This window comes from Schistocerca gregaria, chromosome 10, assembly GCF_023897955.1.
Source record: "Schistocerca gregaria isolate iqSchGreg1 chromosome 10, iqSchGreg1.2, whole genome shotgun sequence".
Classification (NCBI taxonomy): Eukaryota; Metazoa; Arthropoda; class Insecta; order Orthoptera; family Acrididae; genus Schistocerca; species Schistocerca gregaria.
Genome location: NC_064929.1, coordinates 64,013,444 through 64,035,134, shown reverse-complemented (window position 1 = coordinate 64,035,134; position 21,691 = coordinate 64,013,444). Strand labels below are relative to the sequence as shown.

At 41.7% G+C, this 21,691-nt stretch overlaps 1 protein-coding gene across 2 annotated transcripts in view; it reads left to right on the top strand.

The window, feature by feature from the left end:
• The window catches only part of LOC126293475 (uncharacterized), a 282,060-nt gene that overhangs the window by 147,023 nt on the left and 113,346 nt on the right, over positions 1-21,691 (top strand). For both annotated transcript variants that reach the window (XM_049986718.1, XM_049986717.1), the window contains exon 5: positions 1,610-1,660. In XM_049986718.1, coding sequence (XP_049842675.1) covers positions 1,610-1,660 — 51 coding nt within the window. The remainder of the gene's footprint in view (positions 1-1,609; positions 1,661-21,691) is intronic.

The window sequence follows — 21,691 nt, the reverse complement described above, 5'->3', positions numbered from 1 at the left end:
TTCATTCAATGGAGACATTTTTGAAAATCTACTGTAATTGAAATTTGGTTGTGTTAGTGTGCTGTTTCTTGGTCATAAAAAAATGGAAAAGTGTTTTTTGGTTTAATTAATTTGCTGCCAGAGAAATCTTCCTCTACCAGTTTAAATACTCCTCATAGGAAAAAATGACATTAGGGGAAAATATTTGTTTTGATGTCCCCTACAACCTCCCACAGTTCGTTGGTTTAAATACTTCGCACCCTGTATACAAATGTTTTGCACTATTTATTATACTGTTGATTGATGACAAACCTTGTTCAGGACATCCGTCAACTGCCCAAATCGATGGAAATATTGAAAAAATTGTTGAGCTAGTGCTCATAGGCCATCGACAGACAATTGATCAACTTTAGAGATTAGTTGGTTATCTTGGAGCTCAGTTCAGCGAATTTTAATGGAAGGTTTGGAATGAAAAGGGTTCCTGCCAAGTTTGTTCCTCAGGTTCTGACTGACATTCAAAAGGATCATCGATTTGAAACATGTTATGCTTTGTAGCAACAGCTTGAAACTGATCCAGATTTTCTGTCAAAGATCATTACTGGTGGTGAGTCATAGTTCTGTTGTTGTGCCGCAGAAACAAAGTAACAGTCAAGCCAATGGGAAATGTTATCCAGGAAAATGTCGTCAAGTCAAATCGAACATCAAAACAATGCTGACTTGCTTTCTGTTGGCAAGGGTGTAGTTCATTCAGAGTTTGTTCTCCCAGGTTAGACCGCCAATCAAACCTTTCATTTGAAAGTTTTAAGAAGATTGCACAACAGTGTTCATAAAAAAAGACCTGATTTATGACAGACAGAAGACTGGCTGTTCCACCACAACAACGCACCTGCACACATAGCCATCTCTGTCAGACAGTTTTTGGCTAAAAATGGCATGGTCCCACTACTCCACACACGTTACTCGCCTGACATGGCTCCTTGTGACTTTTTCTTATTTCTACACATGAAAACGGGCACAAAAGGACAGCAATTTGACAACAATGAATAAGTCAAGGAAAAAAAATGAGGGAGGAGATATTTCTAAAGATGACTGCAAAAAATGTTTCAAACAGCGGAACCACTGGTGGGATAAATGTATTAGTTGTGATGTGGAGAGTATTTTGAAGGAAATAAGATTGTTTTGTAAACAATTAGAAAATATGTAGCTTTTAAAAAAAATAATTCCACTTTTCTTGTGTACCTCCTCATATTTGACCTACTGAAGTATGGTTTAACATGCTACTGATTTACCGTCAATGAAGAGATGAAGCTGCTCAATTGAAAAACTTTTTTCCTGAGAGCAGTGGAAGGATTGTGCAGTGATGCATTGAAAAGCAGGGTTGGGTCTCTTATGTTCAGAAATGATGTCATTGTAAATTTTGTAATGTTGTTACAAGGAAATTAGAAAAATGCTGTGCAGGTTCTTCTTGACTTATCACCTCATATTAGCTGTTCAACAGATTTTCAATATAATCACTTAGAAAAGTAGCAAGATGTAGGCTTACAGTTGAGAGTATGATTTGTTATGTGTCCTTTGTAAATTATGTTTCTGTGACCAGGTTACTGATACTTCTACCTGTTGTTTGTCATAGGAAGTGTTGCAGAAATGAAATGTGCCGAGTTGCCACTCCAGAACTGATAGGGTAAGTATAGAACACTGCTGCAGTCAGTGTCAGAAGGAGAGTAAATTCATAATTACATGGGTACATAAGTGCATACTCAGATGAGCCAAAACATTATGACCACTTGCTTAATAGCTTCGGAATGAATACCGCAGTGATTTTGCTTGGGTAAGGGTTCAGTTTCCTCTGAAACGATAAAGTTGTTTTGACATGTTACGATGACCACCTTACCTACTTCTTGTATGGCGGTAAATTTTATGAAATGACAAACAGTATGGCTGTGGATTCCCTGTTGTATCTATCCAGCAGTGACCAACTTTTTTGTGGAACATTTTGAGGAACGTGCATTAAATTTGGCTCCCCTTCGTCCATCTTCATTTTATTGTCATGTTGTCGATGCATTTATGGACTGGCCACAAGGCATACAACTTCTTGAGCACTTCCAGAAACATATGAAGAGCATGAACCCAAACATCCAGTTCACCGTTGAGACAAAGAGAGAGGGAAGGCTGCTGTTTTTAGATGTTCTAGTACAACAGAAGTTGGATGGGTATCTCGGCCACTAAATGCACTGCAAGCCAACGCACACTAATTTATATTGTAGTGTCTAGAGTTTTATGTTCCAGTCCAGAAGAGAGTAGCTTTAAATACACTGGTACAAAGAGGACCCCTTGGATTCTGATATTAATCATACAAAATACGAATTCTGAAACAACGTCTATGTGTTATGTGATGCGAAGTGAGTGTTCTGCAAGGAAAGGAAACTTGAAAATGTTGAACATGCATGTGATGAGCCACCGATTGCATTTCTTCCATTCTGTGGCCATACATCCAGCAAAATAGGCAGAGTTCTAGGAAGACGAGGTAGCAGATCTATTTTCCAACCAGTTGCTATGCTCTGTTGAGAACAGTCTCAGACTTAGAATTCTTGGGATTTGCGACATCCCATCTGAGTACAGAAGCAATTACATTGATCAGTCCATCTGCACCGTTTCCAACCACTGCGCAAAACATCAACTACTTTTAAAAAGTCGAGAACTACAGAAATCAGCAGTTGCTGAGCACAGCCTCACAAACAAACATAAAATACTGTGTGATGAAACAAAATTTTTCTCTCAGGCTCCCACATTCCTGGACTGTATAATCAAACAGGGTTTAGCATTAAGAATGTGTGATAGAAACCTCCAAACATGATGATGGATATAATCTTAGTGGTGCAAGGAAGCGAGCTCTTGAAGCAAAGAAGAGCCAGAGATACACTACTTGCCATTAAAATTGCTACACCAAGAAGAAATGCAGATGATAAACGGGTATTCATTGGACAAATATATTATACTAGAAATGACCTGTGATTACATTTTCACACAATTTGGGTGCATAGATCCTGAGAAATCAGTACATAGAACAACCACCTCTGGCGTAATAACGGCCTTGATATGCCCGGGCATTGAGTCAAACAGAGCTTGGATGGCGTACAGGGCTTGGATGGGTACAGCTGCCCATGCAGCTCCAACACGATACCACAGTTGATCAAGAGTAGTGACTGGCGTATTATGACAAGCCAGTTGCTCGGCCACCATTGACCAGACGTTTTCAGTTGGTGAGAGATCTGGAGAATGTGCTGGCCAGGGCAGCAGGTGAATTTTTTCTGTATCCAGAAAGGCCTGTACAGGACCTGCAACATCTGGTCGTGCATTATCCTGCTGACATGTAGGGTTTTGCAGGGATCGAATGAAGGGTAGAGCCACGGGTCATAACACATCTGAAATGTAACGTCCACGATTCAAAGTGCCGTCAATGTGAACAAGAGGTGACCGAGACGTGTAACCAATGACACCCCATATCATCACGCCTGGTGATACACCAGTATGGCGACGATGAATACACGCTTCCAATATGCGTTCACCGCGATGTCGCCAAACATGGATGCGACCATCATGATGCTGTAAACGGAACCTGGATTCATCCGAAAAAAATGACGTTTTGCCATTCACACACCCAGGTTCGTCGTTGAGTACATCACAGGCGCTCTTGTCTGTGATGCAGCGTCAAGGGTAACCGCAGCCACGGTCTCCGAGCTGATACTCCACGCTGCTGCAAACATCGTCGAGCTGTTCATGCAGATGGTTGTTGTCTTGCAAATGTCCCCATCTGTTGACTCAGGGATTGAGATGTGGCTGCATGATCCGTTACAGCCATGCGGATCAGATGCCTGTCATCTCGACTGCTAGTGATACGAGGCCGTTGGGCTCCAGCACAGAATTCCATATTACCCACTTGAACTCACTGATTCCATATTCTGCTAACAGTCATCAAATGAGGAACTGATAATTGCAATCAGGAGTATTTTGCAGAGTTTGACACAACCCATGTTTTCCAGTGGGATGAAAAAAGCTAGAGGATTACTTGACCAAGTATATATATCCCTCAAAGGAGATTATTTCGAGAAGAGTGGTGAGTCATTTATGAAACAGACATTTCTTCCCTGCTTTTGTTATGACTTATCAAGCAACCCTCGTAATCCAGAATGAGAATTTCACTCTGAAGCGGAGTGTGCGCTGATATGAAACTTCCTGGCAGATTAAAACTCTGTGCTGGATCAAGACTCGAACTCAGGACCTTTGCCTATCGCAGGCAAGTGCTCTACCAGTTCTGCAAGGTTCGCAGGAGAGCTTCTGTAAAGTTTGGAAGGTAGGAGACAAGGTACTGGCAGAATTAAACCTGTGAGGACGGGGCATGACTCGTGCTTGGGTAGCTCAGTTGGCAGAGCACTTGCCTGCATAAAGCAAAGGTCCCGAGTTCGAGTCTCGGTCCGGCACACAGTTTTAATCTGCCATGAAGTTTCACCCTTGTAATGATCATATAGTCCACAGCTGTCACAGTGCCTTCAATTACTACCGCAGGAGCCACAGAACCCAGGTGAATCCACCCCATAGTATAACACTGCACCCACTGGTGTGCATCTGTGGTGTGGTACGTATTCTGAGAGCAGCCATTTGGCAGGATGATTGCGTATCCAGACTTGACAGTCAACTTTGTGTAACCAGAAATATGTTTCATGCAATCAGGTAACACATTTCCTCTGATCCAAGATCCAGTCTTAATGATCTTGTGCTGACTGCAGTTGTAATACTGATGATATTGTTGGGTCAGCATGGGAACACATAGGGCTTGTCTACTGCAGAGCCACATGTTCAGCAACATATTCTGAATATGCTCAGAAACATTTCTGACTGCACCAGTATTGTACTCTGTTGTCAGATCTTACACAGATTGCCACCTGTCCTGCTTTACTGAGTGAATGAACCTCCGACCTCCATATTCTGTGATAAGCTGTGGATGCCCAACACCTAGTTACCTACTCGTGGTCTCACAGTCCTTCGACAACTTTTCATAAATGGTCAGACCATAGCATGGAACAGGTGACCAGCTCCACTGTTTCTGAGATGCTCAGTTCCAGGTGTTGGGCCACAACAATCTGCCTTTCATCAAAGTCGATTATGTCTATGAATTTTCCATTTGTGATCTGTTTGATTGCTAGACTGATTTCCTATTCCTCTCTCCTCCATATGTACACTTTTGATACAGTCGCAGTGCCACACAAGGGGGCATTCAGTCTCGAAGTGAACAGTGATTGTAATGTTTTGGTTCATCAGATGTATATTTAATTACCCGAACTCATTCCATTAATATACACTACTGGTCATTAAAATTGCTACACCAAGAAGAAATGCAGATGATAAACGGGTATACATTGGACAAATATATTATACTAGAACTGACATGTGATTACATTTCACACAATTTGGCTGCATAGATCCTGAGAAATCAGTGCCCAGAACAATCACCTCTGGCTGTAATAACGGCCTTGATACACCTGGGCATTGAGCCAAACAGTGCTTGGATGGCGTGTACAGGTACAGCTGCCCATCCTGCTTCAACACGATACCACAGTTCATCAAGAGTAGTGACTGGCGTATTGTGACGAGCCAGTTGATCGGCCACCGTTGACCGGACGTTTTCAGTTGGTGACAGATCTGGAGAATGTGCTGGCCAGGGCAGCAATCGAACATTTTCTGTATCCAGAAAGTCCCATACAGGACCTGCAACATGCGGTCGTGCATTATCCTGCTGGAATGTAGGGTTTCGCAGGAATCAAATGAAGAGTAGAGCCACGGATCGTAACACATCTGAAATGTAACGTCCAGTGTTCAAAGTGCAGTCAATGCGAACAAGAGGTGACCGAGACGTGTAACCAATGGCACCCCATACCATCACGCTGGGTTATACGCCAGTATGCCGATGACGAATACTCACTTCCAATGTGCATTCATCGCGATGTCACCAAACAAGGATGCGACCATCATGATGCTGTAAACAGAATCTGGATTCTTCTGAAAAAATGACGTGTTGCCATTCGTGCACCCAGGTTCGTTGTTGATTACACCATCGCAGGCGCACCTGTCTGTGATGCAGCGTCAAGGGTAACTGCAGCCATGTTCTCCGAGCTGATATTCTATACTACTGCAAACGTCGTCGAACTGTTCGTACAGATGGTTGTTGACTTGCAAACATCCCCATCTGCTGATTCAGGGATCGAGACGTGGCTGCACGATACGTTACGGCCATGCGGATAAGGTGCCTACCATCTCGACTGCTAGTAATACGAGGCCGTTGGGATCAAGCACGGCATTCCGTATTACCCTCGTGAACCTACCGATTCCATATTCTGCTAACAGTAATTGTATCTCGACCAACGTGAGCAGCAGTGTCGCAATAGGCTACAATGCGGCCTTTATCTACGGCGGAAACGTGATGGTACCCATTTCTCCTGCTTACACGAGGCATCACAAAAACATTTCAGCAGGCAATGCCGGTCAACTGCTGTTTGTGTATGAGAAATCGTTTGGAACTTTCCTCATGTTAGCACGTTGTAGGTGTCGCCACCGGCGCCAGCCTTGTGTGAATGCTCTGAAAAGCTAATCATTTGCATATCACAGCATCTTCTTCCTGTCGGTTAAATTTCGGGTCTATAGCACGTCATCTTCGTGGTGTAGCAATTTTAATGGCCAGTAGTGTATATTAGGTTAGTGGAGAAAACACTTCCACCAGCTTTTATCCTTGTACTTTTCTTGTTTTTATATGGTGTTCTAGTTTTGTCTTGAGCTTATTGTACCTTTTACCATCAGCTCTCCAAATCTCTGTTAGGGTTTTGCTTGACTTACTGCATATACTTCTTCTTTTTCTTTCTTCCGAAAAAATGATCAGCATGCATAAGTCTTGCATGTCCTCAAGAGTGATACTTTAGTACTACTAAATCCTGTCATTTAGTAATTAGGTTGATGTTCTTCACTGTTCCCTTCCATACCTATCTCTTTTTGTCTTCCCCTATCATGTTAAAAAAAACTTAACTTCATATCAGCCACTTCGATTCTTTTCCTATCATTTTCTTTCAAGGTTAGTATTTCAAATGCAGGACATGAAAATGGACATAGAATAAGTGTGGTAGACGATTCGCTTGCACTTTTGTGATTCATGTTCCAAATAAGGCCTTCTAATCCACTATTTTATGCACATTAAAATTTTTGAGAAATAAATTATTTTATAGTTTTTCTCCTACTCCTGAGTAAATGCTGGTTTCTGAATGTGGTAAAGTATTTACACTGTCCAGTCACATTAATGTGACCTCATGTCAAAAGCCCGAATAACCATCTTTTGCAGCACGGACCCACTGCGACAAATGCACAGAGAGAGAGAGTCAGTGAGGTTGTGGAAGGTACTGACAAGGATTTGGAGCCACGTCAATTCCAGTGACAGGGCCAACAGTTGAGCAACCATGGCACAGACAGCCTGATTGGGTGGTCCTACAGATTCACAGTTGGGTTTTAATCTGGGAGTTTTGTGTCCAGGGGAGTATGATAAACTCATCCTCGTGCTCTTTGAATTATGCACGTACACTGCAAGCCATGTCCTGCTGGTAGTGACATTGTGTCAAGAAAAAATAAACTGCATGTAGGGGTGGACACTGATGGTCACCAATGATAGATGCATACATGTTGATCCATTGTGCCATGAAGAATGACCAGATCACCTAAGCAATGCCACAAAAACATTCCTTATACCATAACGCGTGCACGGTGTTTGCTTTTAGATGTTTCACACTGTACCTGTCACCAGCTGTCTGTCCAGTGGAGCATAAAACATGATTTATCTGACAAGGTCGATTGTCAGCACTCAGTAGATATCCAACTGTGTTATTGGTGTGCAAATTCCAGCTTCTGTCACCAATGAACAACAGTCAGCATGGGTCTGTGAACTAGGTGTCTGCTACAGAAACCCATACACAGCAACATTTGCTCACTGGTTATTGAGGACACAGTGTTGGTACACCTCAGTCCACCTGGGCAATCAGTTACTCAACAGTCGCATGTCTGTTCACCCATATGTGTCTCTGCAGCTGTTGTTGATCCCGCCATCCTTGTCCTGTGATCCACAACAGTTGCCCTGACAGTGGTGTAGTGTTTTTGCCATACACTGTATATTTAAACACAGCAGCACGCATACAAAAATGCTTCTACCCTTGCCCTGAAAGCCTATGATTGTGCTGTTTTGGATGCCAGATAAATCACTGTGCTTCCACGTTATGACAACTGTACTGTTGTCCACATCACGCACTCTCCCACAACACACTGTATGTGAGTAGTTACTGCACATTGATGTCAAAAATAAGTGGTGGTCACATTAACATGACTGGACCATAGTTATAAAAACTTATTTTTATTTATATGAATATAATAGAGGGAAACGTTCCACGTGGGAAATATATATGCATAAAAACGAAGATGCTGTAACTTACCAAACAAAAGCGTTGGTATGTTGACAGGAGACAATAAAAAACACATAAATACACACACAAATTTAAAGCTTTCACAACCCAAGGTTGCTTCATCAGGAAAGAGGGAAGGAGAGGGAAAGATGAAAGGATGTGGGTTTTAAGGGAGAGAGTAAGGAGTCATTCCAATCCCGAGAGCGGAAAGACTTACCTTAAGGGGGAAAGGAGGACAGGTATACACACACGCGCGCGCGCGCCCACACACACACACACACACACACACACACACACACACACACACACACATATCCATCCACACACATACAGACACAGGCAGACGTATGTAAATGCAAAGAGGTTGGGCAGAGATGTCAGTCAAGATGGAAGTACAGAGGCAAAGATGTTATTCAATGACAGGTGAGGTATGAGGGGTGGCAACTTGGAATTAGTGAAGGTTGAGGCCTGGTGGGTAACGGGAAGAGAGAATATATTGAAGAGTCAAAGGCAGAGCCACGTGTGAAAGCACCCACGTGATTTACCAACTGACATGCCTACACTGTGAAGCCTTCTATGTGGGAATGACCAGTAACAAGCTGTCCAGTGGCATGAGTGGACACAGGCAGACAGTGTTTGTTGGTAATGAGGATCACCCTGTGGCTAAACATGCCTCAGTGCACGGCCAGCACATCTTGGCACAGTGTTACACCGTTTGGGTTATCTGGATACTTCCCACTGACACCAACCTATCAGAACTCCGGAGATGGGAACTTGTCCTTCAATATATTCTCTCTTCCCGTTACCCACCAGGCCTCAACCTTCACTAATTTCAAGTTGCCACCCCTTGTACCTCACCTGTCATTCAATAACATCTTTGCCTCTGTACTTCCGCCTCGACTGACATCTCTGCCCAACCTTTTTGCATTTACACATGTCCGCCTGTGTCTGTATATGTGTGGATGGACATGTGTGAGTGTGCGAGTGTATACCTGTCCTTTTTCGCCCCTAAGGTAAGTCTTTCCCCTCCCGGAATTGGAATGACTCCTTACTCTCTCCCTCAAAACCCACATCCTTTCGTCCTTCCCTCTTTCCTGATGAAGCAACCTTGTGTTCCGAAAGATTGAAATTTGTGTGTTTTTTGTTGTGTCTATTAACATACCAACACTTTCTCGTTTGGTAATTTACAGCATCTTATTTTTATTTATTTTGAAAACAGTTTGTTACACGTTAGCAATGAAATATCTCCAGTACGTAAATATTAATTTATTTTAATGCAAATGTATCAGTGTATGTTTTATAAAAGTGAACTGAGAAAGCCAGGATAAATGCGTCATTACAACACGTGCGGTGTGCCACCTTGTGGTTCGTGTGCAACACGGCATGTATGTGTCACCTGATGACAAAATATTGCAACACGAGAGGTAGATGCTGCCAAGTGTATGTAGCCAATAGGTACCTGAAAGCAACACTGTCACTTAAAATGGGTTATTGGACTCACAGTGCTTTAAAATGGATATTCAAAACCACTGTTGCTTGAGAGCCATGTTGCTAATTAAAGGGTTGACAATACTTCTCACAAGGGAAACTCTGAATCGCACCCCCCCCCTCTCCTTTCCCCCTCTACTCCTAGCCCCCTCCCACCCCCAGAGTTAGGGGTGAAACAGTGCAGTGGATAGCCTGTCAAAAACTGAACACATATTAAGGATGAAAACAAGAAGAATGTGTGTGGAACTGTGAAAAAAGAAGAAAAATAGAAATTGTGGTCCAAGCTCAAGATGTACGTCATGAAGCAAATTGTGAGGACCACAGTGTATCCTCCTTGCGCCTCTTTTTTTCGCAATGTTATGAATTTTCCATCCAGTTACGGACACATCTCTTCTTCTGCTGTAGTCTTGGCAGTTGTCATACCATACACTGGTTACAGAATATGAGTCATGTGGTAAGAATATATTACTCTCTCAGGTAAATGTGATGAATAGTAAGAGCAGATGAAATGTCACATAGACTTGTCACAGAAATGAGAACAACGCGTGTGAATTACAAGGTCATTCAAAAGTCAAAACTTCCAAAACTGCGATTTATTTGCAACAGTGTTTAGGTGGTGGATTGTGTGTTCTACTCTGATGAGGCATAGTGCAGTTTAAGTGGCTATGTAACCAGCCAGAACAACAGATATTGAAGTTCAGAAAACCCTCATGTTTTCACAGGACCCTATTACATTCAGTGAAGGTTGGAGATTGGTGTCATATTATGTGCAAAAGAATTGTCGAGTCAATTTTTTTCCTCAGAAATGATAACAGCTGAATGTCGTGCAAACATCATAGTGCAGTTCTTAAAATTGTTAGAGGCTGAGAAGCAACACTGTTGGCTGCAGCAAGATGGTGCAACAGCACACGCGGCAAATAGCACAATGATAATGTTGCGTGACTTCTTTGGGAGACATATTGTTTCATATGACGTGTGGCCACCTATATCCCCAGATTTATCTCCCCCTGACTTTAACCTTTCAAATGTTAACATCTATAAGAACAGCTCTAACACAATCGACCAACTAAAATGCGACATCAAAGATAAAATATTCTGCATGTGACGACCATCCAAAAAATAGCAGCCCCACAATTGCAGCACATAGAGGGCTTTTCCATTGTCTGTTGTGAAGAAATCTATATTGTGAGTATACATATTATAAGTACTTGAATAATGATTTGAATTAGTCGGACAAGGGTGCTACCTGTCATTAGCTGAATTTATTGTGGTGTGGCAAACTCTTCTCAGTCTGTGACAAAAACATTACAATTATTCGAAGGTTGTTAATTTGTCAAAGGTAGCCCCACAGGATAAACTACCCAAGGCATTACATAAATTAAACCATGTTACCATAGAATACAATATAGAAATATCTGAAACAAAAATGAAAAAATGGAAATTAATGATGAAGCCTCAATTTAAAAAAGTCTGTCCTCAAGCCTCTTCGTCTGTCTCAGATACTGCAGCCTAAATCTAGTTTATTACTGATGTTAGAAGTCAATGCTAACATATTTTGTTTATTCATTCCAACATTTATGACACCCTCATTAGCCCATATTACTTCTTAGCCAATGGCCACATCAGCGTGTAGTTAAGTAGTGCATCTCCTCAACTCTCCTCATAGAGCCCTCTGAATGTTGAAACCTGTTTAGCCAGTAAACAGTATATGTTAGCATTGATGGTATGCACTGTGCTCTCTGATGCTCTGCACCAGCAACATTTAAAATATGAACACATCCATCCATTTGAATCCATTTACTGTTGTCAACCCTTGGTTTTTACCTGCATTGACAAACTGATGATTCCTTGCTGTGTCAGGATGTGTCCTATCAACTGAGCTCTTCTTTTTGTCAAGTTGTGCCATTAATTATTGTTTTCCCTAAGGCAATTTGATCCCATCTCATAGTTATTTTCAACATTTTCCTGTAGTATCACATTTCAAAGCCTTCTATTCTCGTCTTGTCTGGACTTTTTACTGCCCACGTATCACTTCTGCATGAGACAAATACTTTAAGAAAAAATTGATGTCAACCAAATTCCTCTTCTTCAGAAATACTTTTCTTCCTATTACCACACTTCGTTTGATATCCTCTGTTACATTGCCATTATGAGTTATTTTCCTGCCTAATTAGGAAAATTAGTCTAATTCCCTGAGCATCACTTGATTCAATGCAGCTACATTCCATTATCCTTGTTGATGTTCATCTTATATCCACCTTGAACACACTATCCAGTCTGTTCAGCTACTGTTCAGAGTTCCTTCCCAAAACCAATAGAATTGTAATATCAGCAAACCTGAATTTTATATTATTTTTTATTTGATTTCTTATCCCTAAACTTAAATTCCCTTTTCAAATGTCTCCTGTGTTTTCTTTACTGCATTTTCACTGTAGATATTGAATAACATCAGGTATAGGTTAAACTGTGTCTCACTCCCTTCTTAACTAATGCTTCCCTTTCATTGCCCTAGACGCTTATAGCTGCTGTCTGGTTTTCGTATAAGCTGTACGTATCCATTTGCTACCTGTATGCTACCTCTGTTACCATCAGAATTACAAAGTGTGTATGTCATTTGATGAAGATGTGCATAGTACATGCCACTGATGGTGGTTTGTATGTGAAAATACCACCCTGCCAAATAAATAATTTTGAAGTGCAGCTCACGGTGTACAATAATATGTTACGTATTACACTGTCCAGCCACATTAATGTGACTACTGCCCACGTTCAACATCAGTAGGCTATCACCACTCACAGGTGACAGGTGGCAGCACCAGCAGTGTAGTTTATACGAAGCACACTGGAGTGATTTGTCTGACGTCCACAATGGCTGATAATTGGCTTTTGTATCAAGGATGGAAGCACTTCTGAAATGGCTAAGTTTGTAAACCATTCATGTGCTGATGTGGTTAAAATATACCATGCATGGCAAAATGACACTATCTAAAACCGATACTGAGGCAATTGTGATGCGCCATGTGTCAGTGATGGACAGTGAAGGTGGAAATGTGTATGGGCAAATAGAAGTGCAACTGATGAGCAACTGACCATCTAGAGGAACCAGGGGGCTACCATCAGAGTTTCCTCAATGACTGTTCGACAAACGTTGCTGCATATGAACCTCGACGGCAAGTGCCCGGTTTGTACAACCGTGCGGACTGCTGTTAATTGGCAACAGAGGTTGGACTGTGCATGCCAGTACTGCTCCTGTGTGTCCAGTGAATGGCAAGAGTTGGCCTTTTCAGATGAATCACTTTTTATGCTCTATCGGACAGACAGCTGTTGGCGTGTACGGTGTGAAACGCCTGAAAGCAATCTCCCAGCAACTATCATCAGAAAGGTCCAGGCCAGAGTGCATTCCTTGGGTGATCTCATCATCCTTGAAGGCAAACTGGATGAACAGAAGTATGCATCTGTCCTTAGCGACCTCCTCCACTCTTGCATGATTATCCACTTGACAAACCTGTCTAAGGACATTTGATTATGCTGTTTTCTTTTAATCCCTTGCCTGTTAATGTGCCTTTTAAAGTGTTGTCATTTTTAGTTGCTGTTTTAACCTTGTGCCTCGCAGTGCATTCATACCTTAGTCTGGGCGCTAATAACCACTGTAGTTGTCCGCCCAAAAAATGCTGTTTGTTTTTCCCTGGCTCAGTGACATTTACTAGCAGGATAATGCATGCTGTCTCAGAGTTTGCAGTGTACATGCTTGGTTTGAAGAGGACCAGGTACATGCGTGATTTAAAGAGCACGAGCATGAGTTTACCACACTCTCCTGGTCTCCAAACACCCCATATTTAAATCCGATCAGTAATCTGTGGGACTGTCTCGATCGGGCTGTTCGTGCCGTGGATCTCCAACTGGTAAACCTAGCTGAGCTGACCACGGCGCTGGAGCTTGCATGACTCCACTTCCCCATCAGTACCTTCCAGTACCTCGTTGACTCTCTTGCTGCACATCTCGCCGTGGCTTGTGCTGCAAATGGTGATTATTCAGGCTTTGTCACATTAATGTGTCTGGACAATATAGCTACGGAGTATCCAACAAAGAAGATTTTCACTTTATTGGTTTATACCCGTAGGCAGTTTTCTTTTAAATCCAATGTACAAGAATGCAAAATCACACTGAACCATTGAGAAAGAGAGAGAGAGTCTGTTATTTTTTCAGCTGACAACTGTGTAAATCACAGTTCATCTTAACTAATTTTTATTTAGTAATTGCAAATATTACAAAGGTATGAAGTACTGGCGAGAGGATTTTAGAACTCGAGAGTCTTTAGAGAAGATTCTTCCAAGATGCCTACTTATGTGCTTTACACAACCGAATGAGTTCACACAGTAGTTAGCACACTGGGCTTGCATTCAGGAGGACAACAGTTTAGACCCACGCCCGGCAATCCTGATTTAGGTTTTCCGTGATTTCCTTAAATCAGTTCAGGCAAATGCCGATATGGTTCCTTCGAAAAGGGCACAACTAACTTCCTTCCCTAATTCGATAGAATGATGACCTCGCTGTTTGGTCCGCTCCCCCAAATCAACCAACCAACTAGTATTCTTAATGTCCTGTTTTGAAAAGTGAAGCTTGTCTGTTGAATGATTCGAGAAGATATTCCCACGAGACAACATGGAATGGAAGTATGTAAAATAAGGTACTGCTATTGCCAGTAGGATGATACAATGTGAATTATTACTAGGTGTGAAATGCTTCTTGATTAATTTTCAGTCTGCTGAATCATTTCAGCATTGTATCCATTTACACAGCAATAAATTTTGAATACATGTATTAAGTTAATGTTGAATAGTACTGACATACTTCTGCTACATACAGAACATTCTTATTAATTTGAAGGTGAGTAATAGGAGCTGTTGTAAAATTACAAGCAGACAGAATGAATGACTTGTACTTTTCATTCAGGGGGCAGAACCCTAAGTACTGTCAGTAGACACTTTCTGTGCTCTTGTAATTTTGCAGAAGCTGCTAGGAGTTGCCAAGAAGCATTTGACACGGTAGTGTATCTATGCTTGTTACAAAAAGTATAAAATGAAATTTGTGTCCAGATTGGGGATGTTGTAGTAGGGAGCGTATAGCATGACGGGTGGAGAGTTATTGCCAGAAGTAGAAGTAACTTCCTTTGTGCCACAGGGAAGTGTATTGAGACCCTTTCTATTTGCATTGTTTATTAATGATGTTGACAATATTAATAGTAACCTAGAAAGTATTGCACCTGATGCAGATATCTATAGTGAAACGCTGTTGAATCTTCATATGATTTCAAAATGGTGCAATAATTGGCACATTGTGCTTTGAATGTCCAAAAAATATGAAACTGTGCTTTTCACAAAATGAGCTGTCAATAACTACGGATACTTTTCACCTCTGACATCGTTTTCCAAAAATTTTGGGAAGATAATGTATTCTAGGATAGTATCTCACAAGGGCAACAACAATCCTCAGCAAATCACAGTTTAGTTTTCGGAAGAGTTGCTCTGCTGAGAATGCCATTTACTTGTTCATTCACCAAATTTTATCAGCATTAAATAGTGAAAGAGTGTAGTTCAGTATTTTCTGCTACTTGCCTAAGGCCTTTAACTCTGTGAATCACAGTATTCTGCTAGATAATGTGAAGCCTGATTGGATTGATGGTACAGCCAAACAATGGATAATGTCATATCTAACCAAAATAATGCAGAAAGTTGCACTTAATAATCCAACCAGTCTAGTGTAGGGAAATTAATTTGTTTGGGGAGAAATCATGTATGAGTTTCCCAAAGCTCAATCTTACATCCACCATTGTTATTCATATATTTAAAAGAGCTGGCGTCTCATATACAACAAGTGAAATTATTTCTTTTTGCAGGTAACACTAGTGTCATAACCACATTGTAAAAAAAGAAATGGTACAAAATTCCTTAAAAGTGCCATTGACTGGCTTTCTGTGAATGGTATCATCCTCAATTTTAAAAGGACACAACATAGTCCGCTCTGCTCATCTAGGAATATTATGCCAATGATGATTGTAACACACTGTTAGGAAATAATAACTAGATTGGAAACGTAAAGATTCTGCCCATATTGATGAAAATCTAAACTGGAAAAAATGTGTTTTGGAGCTCCTAAAACAACTTAGTTAAGATACATTTGCACTTAGAATCATTACAAATCTTGGGGAGATACAAATTAGTAAGCTGACATATTTTGTATGCAGTGTGTTATGGGGTAACTCATCTTTAAGAAAGTAAGTCTTCACTGATCAAAAATGTGTTGTAAGAATAGTATGTAGTGCTCTTGTAGACATCTCTTTTAGAAGTTAGCCATTTTGATTACTGCTTAACAGTATATTATGTTGTGGTGGTTGTTGTAAATAATCCACTTCAGTCCAAAAGGAACACTGGTGTACATAATTACAATACCAGAAGGAAAAATGACAGTCATTGCTCCATATTTAGCTTGTCTTTAGCACAAAAACAGGTGCACGGTGCCACAACTAACATTTCTGTTATAAAATACCTGACAGCTAACAAAGTAAAATATGTAAACAACTTATAAACATTCAGCATGTAGGCATCTTTACAAATTAATTTGTGACGTGTATGTAAAATGACTTGTTCCACATCGTTATGATTTATCATGCAAAATGATCCATGGAACATGAAACTAACTGACTGACTGGAAAAAGTAGTATGCTATGATTACCATATCATTGTAACACTATTCATATTAGTAAACTCAAACAGCTACATTCGTGTAACAGTCTTTTGAGTTATAAAATGGAATGATCATCATATAGGATCAGTCATATCTCAAGTAAGTGGCAGATCTTGCTTGATTGGTTGTGCACTAGGAAAATGCAATGGGTTTATGAAAGAGATTGGTTACAAGACATTCATACTCAAGTTTGTGGGACCCATAGCAAATAGTTGAATGTATGCAAAGAAAGGCAGCATGAATGACCACAGATTTGCGCGACCCATGGGAAAGCATCACAGAGATACTGCTTCAGAATAGTTGCAGATTATCCAGTGAAAACCTACTTACAGAGTTTCAAGAATCAGCTTTAAGTGAGAAATCTGGGAATATACTATAACTCCCTCTACATCACTCTCGTATGGATCACCAAGACAATATCAGTCACACAGGTGTTCAAGCTATTGTTCATGCTACTGTGAATGGAACAAGAAGCCCTAATGTTGATGTGATGGAAAGCAACCTTTACCATGCACTTCTCAGTGGTTTGCGGAGTATGGATGTAGATGTTGATGGTTGGCAGAGGTAATATGTAGGTCAAGATGAAGATGTACACACTGTCAAGCCAAAACAGTATGACCACTGCCCACTGTGACATCGGATGCCAGCTGGTGTCATTGTGGGCACGTAATGTGGTAGCAGAAGTATGTAAGCAGAGCATACATAGATGGGGAATCACCCAGTGAAGATGTGGCCTGCGAATGGGGAAATCGATTGAGATAGTGACTTTGACAAAGGGCAGATGATTATTATGTAGAGCCTGTGGACAAGTATCTCAAAAATTGTGAAGTTGCTTGAATGTTCATGTGCTATTGTCGTGGGCATCTGCAGAAAGGTGTAGGAGGACAGTGGAACTACCACTAGGCGCTAAATGATTTTCAGCCATGACCCTTCACATAGTGTGGGGTTCAGAGGATTGTCTGCTCTGTAAAGTAGAATAGACGGTGATCTGTGACATTTTTGCTGAAAGAGCACAATGCTAGCCCACATACAAGTGTTTTGAAGCACACCATTCATCGTATGGTGTTGACATGGACCCCCACAGCAGGCCATCCCTATGTGTTCACATGCTGACCCAGTGACATCATCAATTACAATTGCAGTGGCATGGGACCAGCAGGATTCAACCAACAGTCAATGGAAATGTGTCAGCCCTTCGCGTGGATCACATTTTGCTACACTAGGTCGACGGTCATCTCCACAAATGCCATCATCGAGGTGAACGGCATCTCGAAATATGCAGTTTGCCACAGACACAGGGTGGTGGGAGCAATATTATGCTGTGAGAGAGATTGTCCGTGCTTGCATGGGAACTGTGGTAGTAATCGAAAACACGCTGACAGCTGCAAACCACGTGCATCCCCTCGTGCTCAGTGTCTTCCCCGACAGTGATGTCACCTTTCAGCAGTATAGTTGTTCGTATGTCGGAGCCATAACCATCCTACAGTTCTTTGAGGAGCATTATGATGAACTCGTGTTGATGTCTCGGCGACCAAATTTTCATGATGTAAATCCTGTGGAACCCATCTACGTCGGTATCAGGTGCCATCACCGAGTATGCAGATCAGCTGCCAATTATTTATGTGAATTACATGATTTTTGCATAGACATCTAATGCTACATATTTCCACAAACTTACCAACAAACTGTTGGATCTCTGATATGCAGAATCAGTGATGTGTTTAGTTCCAATGGTGGACAAACAAGCTAGTAAGCATGTGGTCATAATGTATAATGACTGCTAAATTTTGTCTATTGGCAGTTCTTGAAATTTCACCTCTTTAAGGTAAGTACAGGTGAGCCATATTACCGTTTAGTATTTTTATTGATTTTTCTATTGGTTTAATGAGCAAAAGAATAAAACAGCATAGATGGGAGGCGAAGTCTTTTGTGGCAGATGTGCCATCTAACCAGACAGTAATAAAGTAATGGAATCTGTCCAGGTGCTCTATCACAATCCCAGAAGTTCAGTGTTACCTGATGCTAGGGTATCAGGTGTCTTTCCTGCTTTTGTGAGTGCTCATCCATAATCAGATCTTTGTCAGTTTCTCTTTATTGTAATAATAGACCAGTCACTAAAATCTTTAATAATTAGCACCTCGGACACGAATGTGTGCTGACAATGTTCCGCTGCCTGCCAAGGACAAGAACGACCTTCGATAAGTCCAAGGATCGGAGAACCACCTTGAACAGTCCATAGTACAACTCAGCAGTAAGAAGATTTATACCTGCACTGGTGAAACATTGTACTTGACTGTTTGTGTTACGTCAAATTAGGATGGCTGTACTGCAATAGCCTCTGTACGCATAGCAGACAATACAGGTTTCTGTTTTACCTTGTAAATGTAAGCTACTGGGCAATAACAATTTGTTTTTGAGTTGCTGTCACAATGACAGCAAAGAAACAGCCGCATAATACTGTAGATGTAAGTATAACAAAGTACATGTTTTTGATAATGGTACAAAGAAATGCAGAAAATAAGCATTTGATGATGACCAATATTGTGAAAGACTCGAAATAATCTAAGTCGATGACTGGGTGAGGCTGCTACTTCTTCTGTCCAGGAGCTTCTAAAAATATAAGGGGCATTCAAAAAGAAACAAGCTAGAGGCATAATTACAGAAACTATTTCCTGTATGTTAGATGTATTGACCCTGGCTGTTGAGACACTTGTCCACTGTGACACAAGGCGGTGAATGGATGTCTCATAAAATTCCTGGGGCTGCAATGTTAACCAGTTTCACACATACAGTTGGACGTTGTCATGCGAGGTGAATTGTTTGCCCCCTTAGAGCCTTTTAAAGGGGACCAAAAATGGTGTAATACCATGAGGAGAGGTCCGTACTATATGGAGGGTGGCCGAGAACCTCCTATTTGAATTTCTGCAGGAGTGCTGCGACTGTGTTGACTGTATGAGGGTTTGCATTGTCATGGAGCAGAATGACCCCACGGGTGAGATTGCCTGGACGTTTTCATTTAATCGCTTGGCGAAGGGTGGTCAAGATTTGTGAGTAACACTGGGCATTCACTGTTGTCCTGTGCTGCAGGAAGTGAATCATAAGGTGGCCATCTTGGTCATAGAAGAATGTCAGCATGACCTTTCCTGCACTCGTGTGCATAGCCTTGCATTTTTTTGGTGGTGGTGACCCTGGATGCTTCCACTGGAGACCTGGAGACTTTGTCGTTTTGATTCTGGTTCGAAGTGATGACACCGTGACTCATCTCCAGCCACCACTTGTGCCATGCTTTCTGGTTGGTTGAAGGCTGTGGGGCACCCATCGGGCACACACTTTGGTTCAAATGGCTCTGAGCACTATGGGACTTTACATCTATGGTCATCAGATCACTAGAACTTAGAACAACTTAAACCTAACTAACCTAAGGTCATCACACAACACCCAGTCATCACAAGGCAGAGAAAATCCCTGGCCCTGCCGGGAATCAAACCTGGGTGCGGGAAGCGAGAACGCTACCGCAAGACCACGAGCTGTGGACCGCGTACTTTATGCATGTGCAGTCTTTCCTTCATGATTTTGTGAACACTTCCGATAGTCAATCCGACAAAGGCAGCGATGGCTCTCGCTGTCACTCGGTGGTGAGTTCATCCACCAGCTGGACAATGTCATCAGTAATGCAGTGTGCAGTGTGCTGCTCCAGAGTGTACATCATTGGCTAACAACACCCGTCCTTCCCTGAAGCGCTTGTGCCACGCCTTGACCCTTGCAAGGGACGTGCAGTGTTCACTGTACACTTGTGACATTCGTCGATGAATGTCTGTTTCTCCTACTCCTTCTGCTGTCAGAAAATGAACAGCACCTCTTTGCTCTTCTTTTGACACCTCCATGTCGCTGTTTGCAATGTGACTGGCAGTGTTGGACGATTGATGCATGCTGCTGCTAGCTCTATATAGTTACGCGACGTGCACACATGCCCCATAGTGACAGGGTGTAAACTTCTCACTGATCAAAACTACACCTCGTTACACATGCCATGATATTACCCTCCTGTTACTAGTTTGTGCATTCCAGACTCAAGCTCGTTTCTTTTTGAACGCCCGTTATACATTATCTGACCCAGATGCCTTGGAATCTGTACAGCTCACATCTGCCTCTCTCAACTTTTACAGTAACACTCCCTTTCGTACTACTGTTCTTGCACTAATTCTAAGAGTTTTTGATGTGTGTTCCACTACTTTATTGGCAGGAACTGCTGGCTGTCCATGAATACTTGCTTTTTTTTTCCGCTGCTCGTAAAAGGCACGAGTTCTCCGTAGTAACTGTGGTGCCTGACTGGTGACTGCCACATCTCGACGCAAAGCATTGTCACTAGGTGATGAAACACTTTTCTGTGCCATTTTTCATGTATCAGAATTTTCTAAAGCACTGAACAATGTAAGCACATTGTAGTAATCAACCACAGTCACTTTGTTTATGTGCACACGAAACAAAGCCAACAATGCGTGACCTTTGACATCACGACCAGAATCAATTGCTGTGCTGGGATCAGTTTATGGTGCACACCTGCTGTCTAGCACTTTTCATTCTTCACTTGTTAAACAGTTATGCGAACAACCTGAAATGCGTACATCAATTGCAAAGTTTCAGCAGCCTCGATATAATAAGCGTCAACAGATGCTAGTAATACTGAGACCATCATTGTTTCTGAAACCATAAAATCTTGTTAGCAATGCATGGCTTTATTGGAGACCATTTGCAGCCATTCATGGACTTAATGTTCCCAAACAACAATGGAATTTTTATGGATGACAGTGCCCCATGTCACTGGTCCACAATTGATTTGAAGAAGATCCTGGATGATTTGAGTGAGTGGTTTGGCCGCCCAGATCACCCCACATGAATCCCACTGAACATTTATGGGACATAATCGAGAGGTCAGTTCATGCATTGCCAACACTTTCGCAGTCATGGACGGCTATAGAGGCAGCATGGCTCAG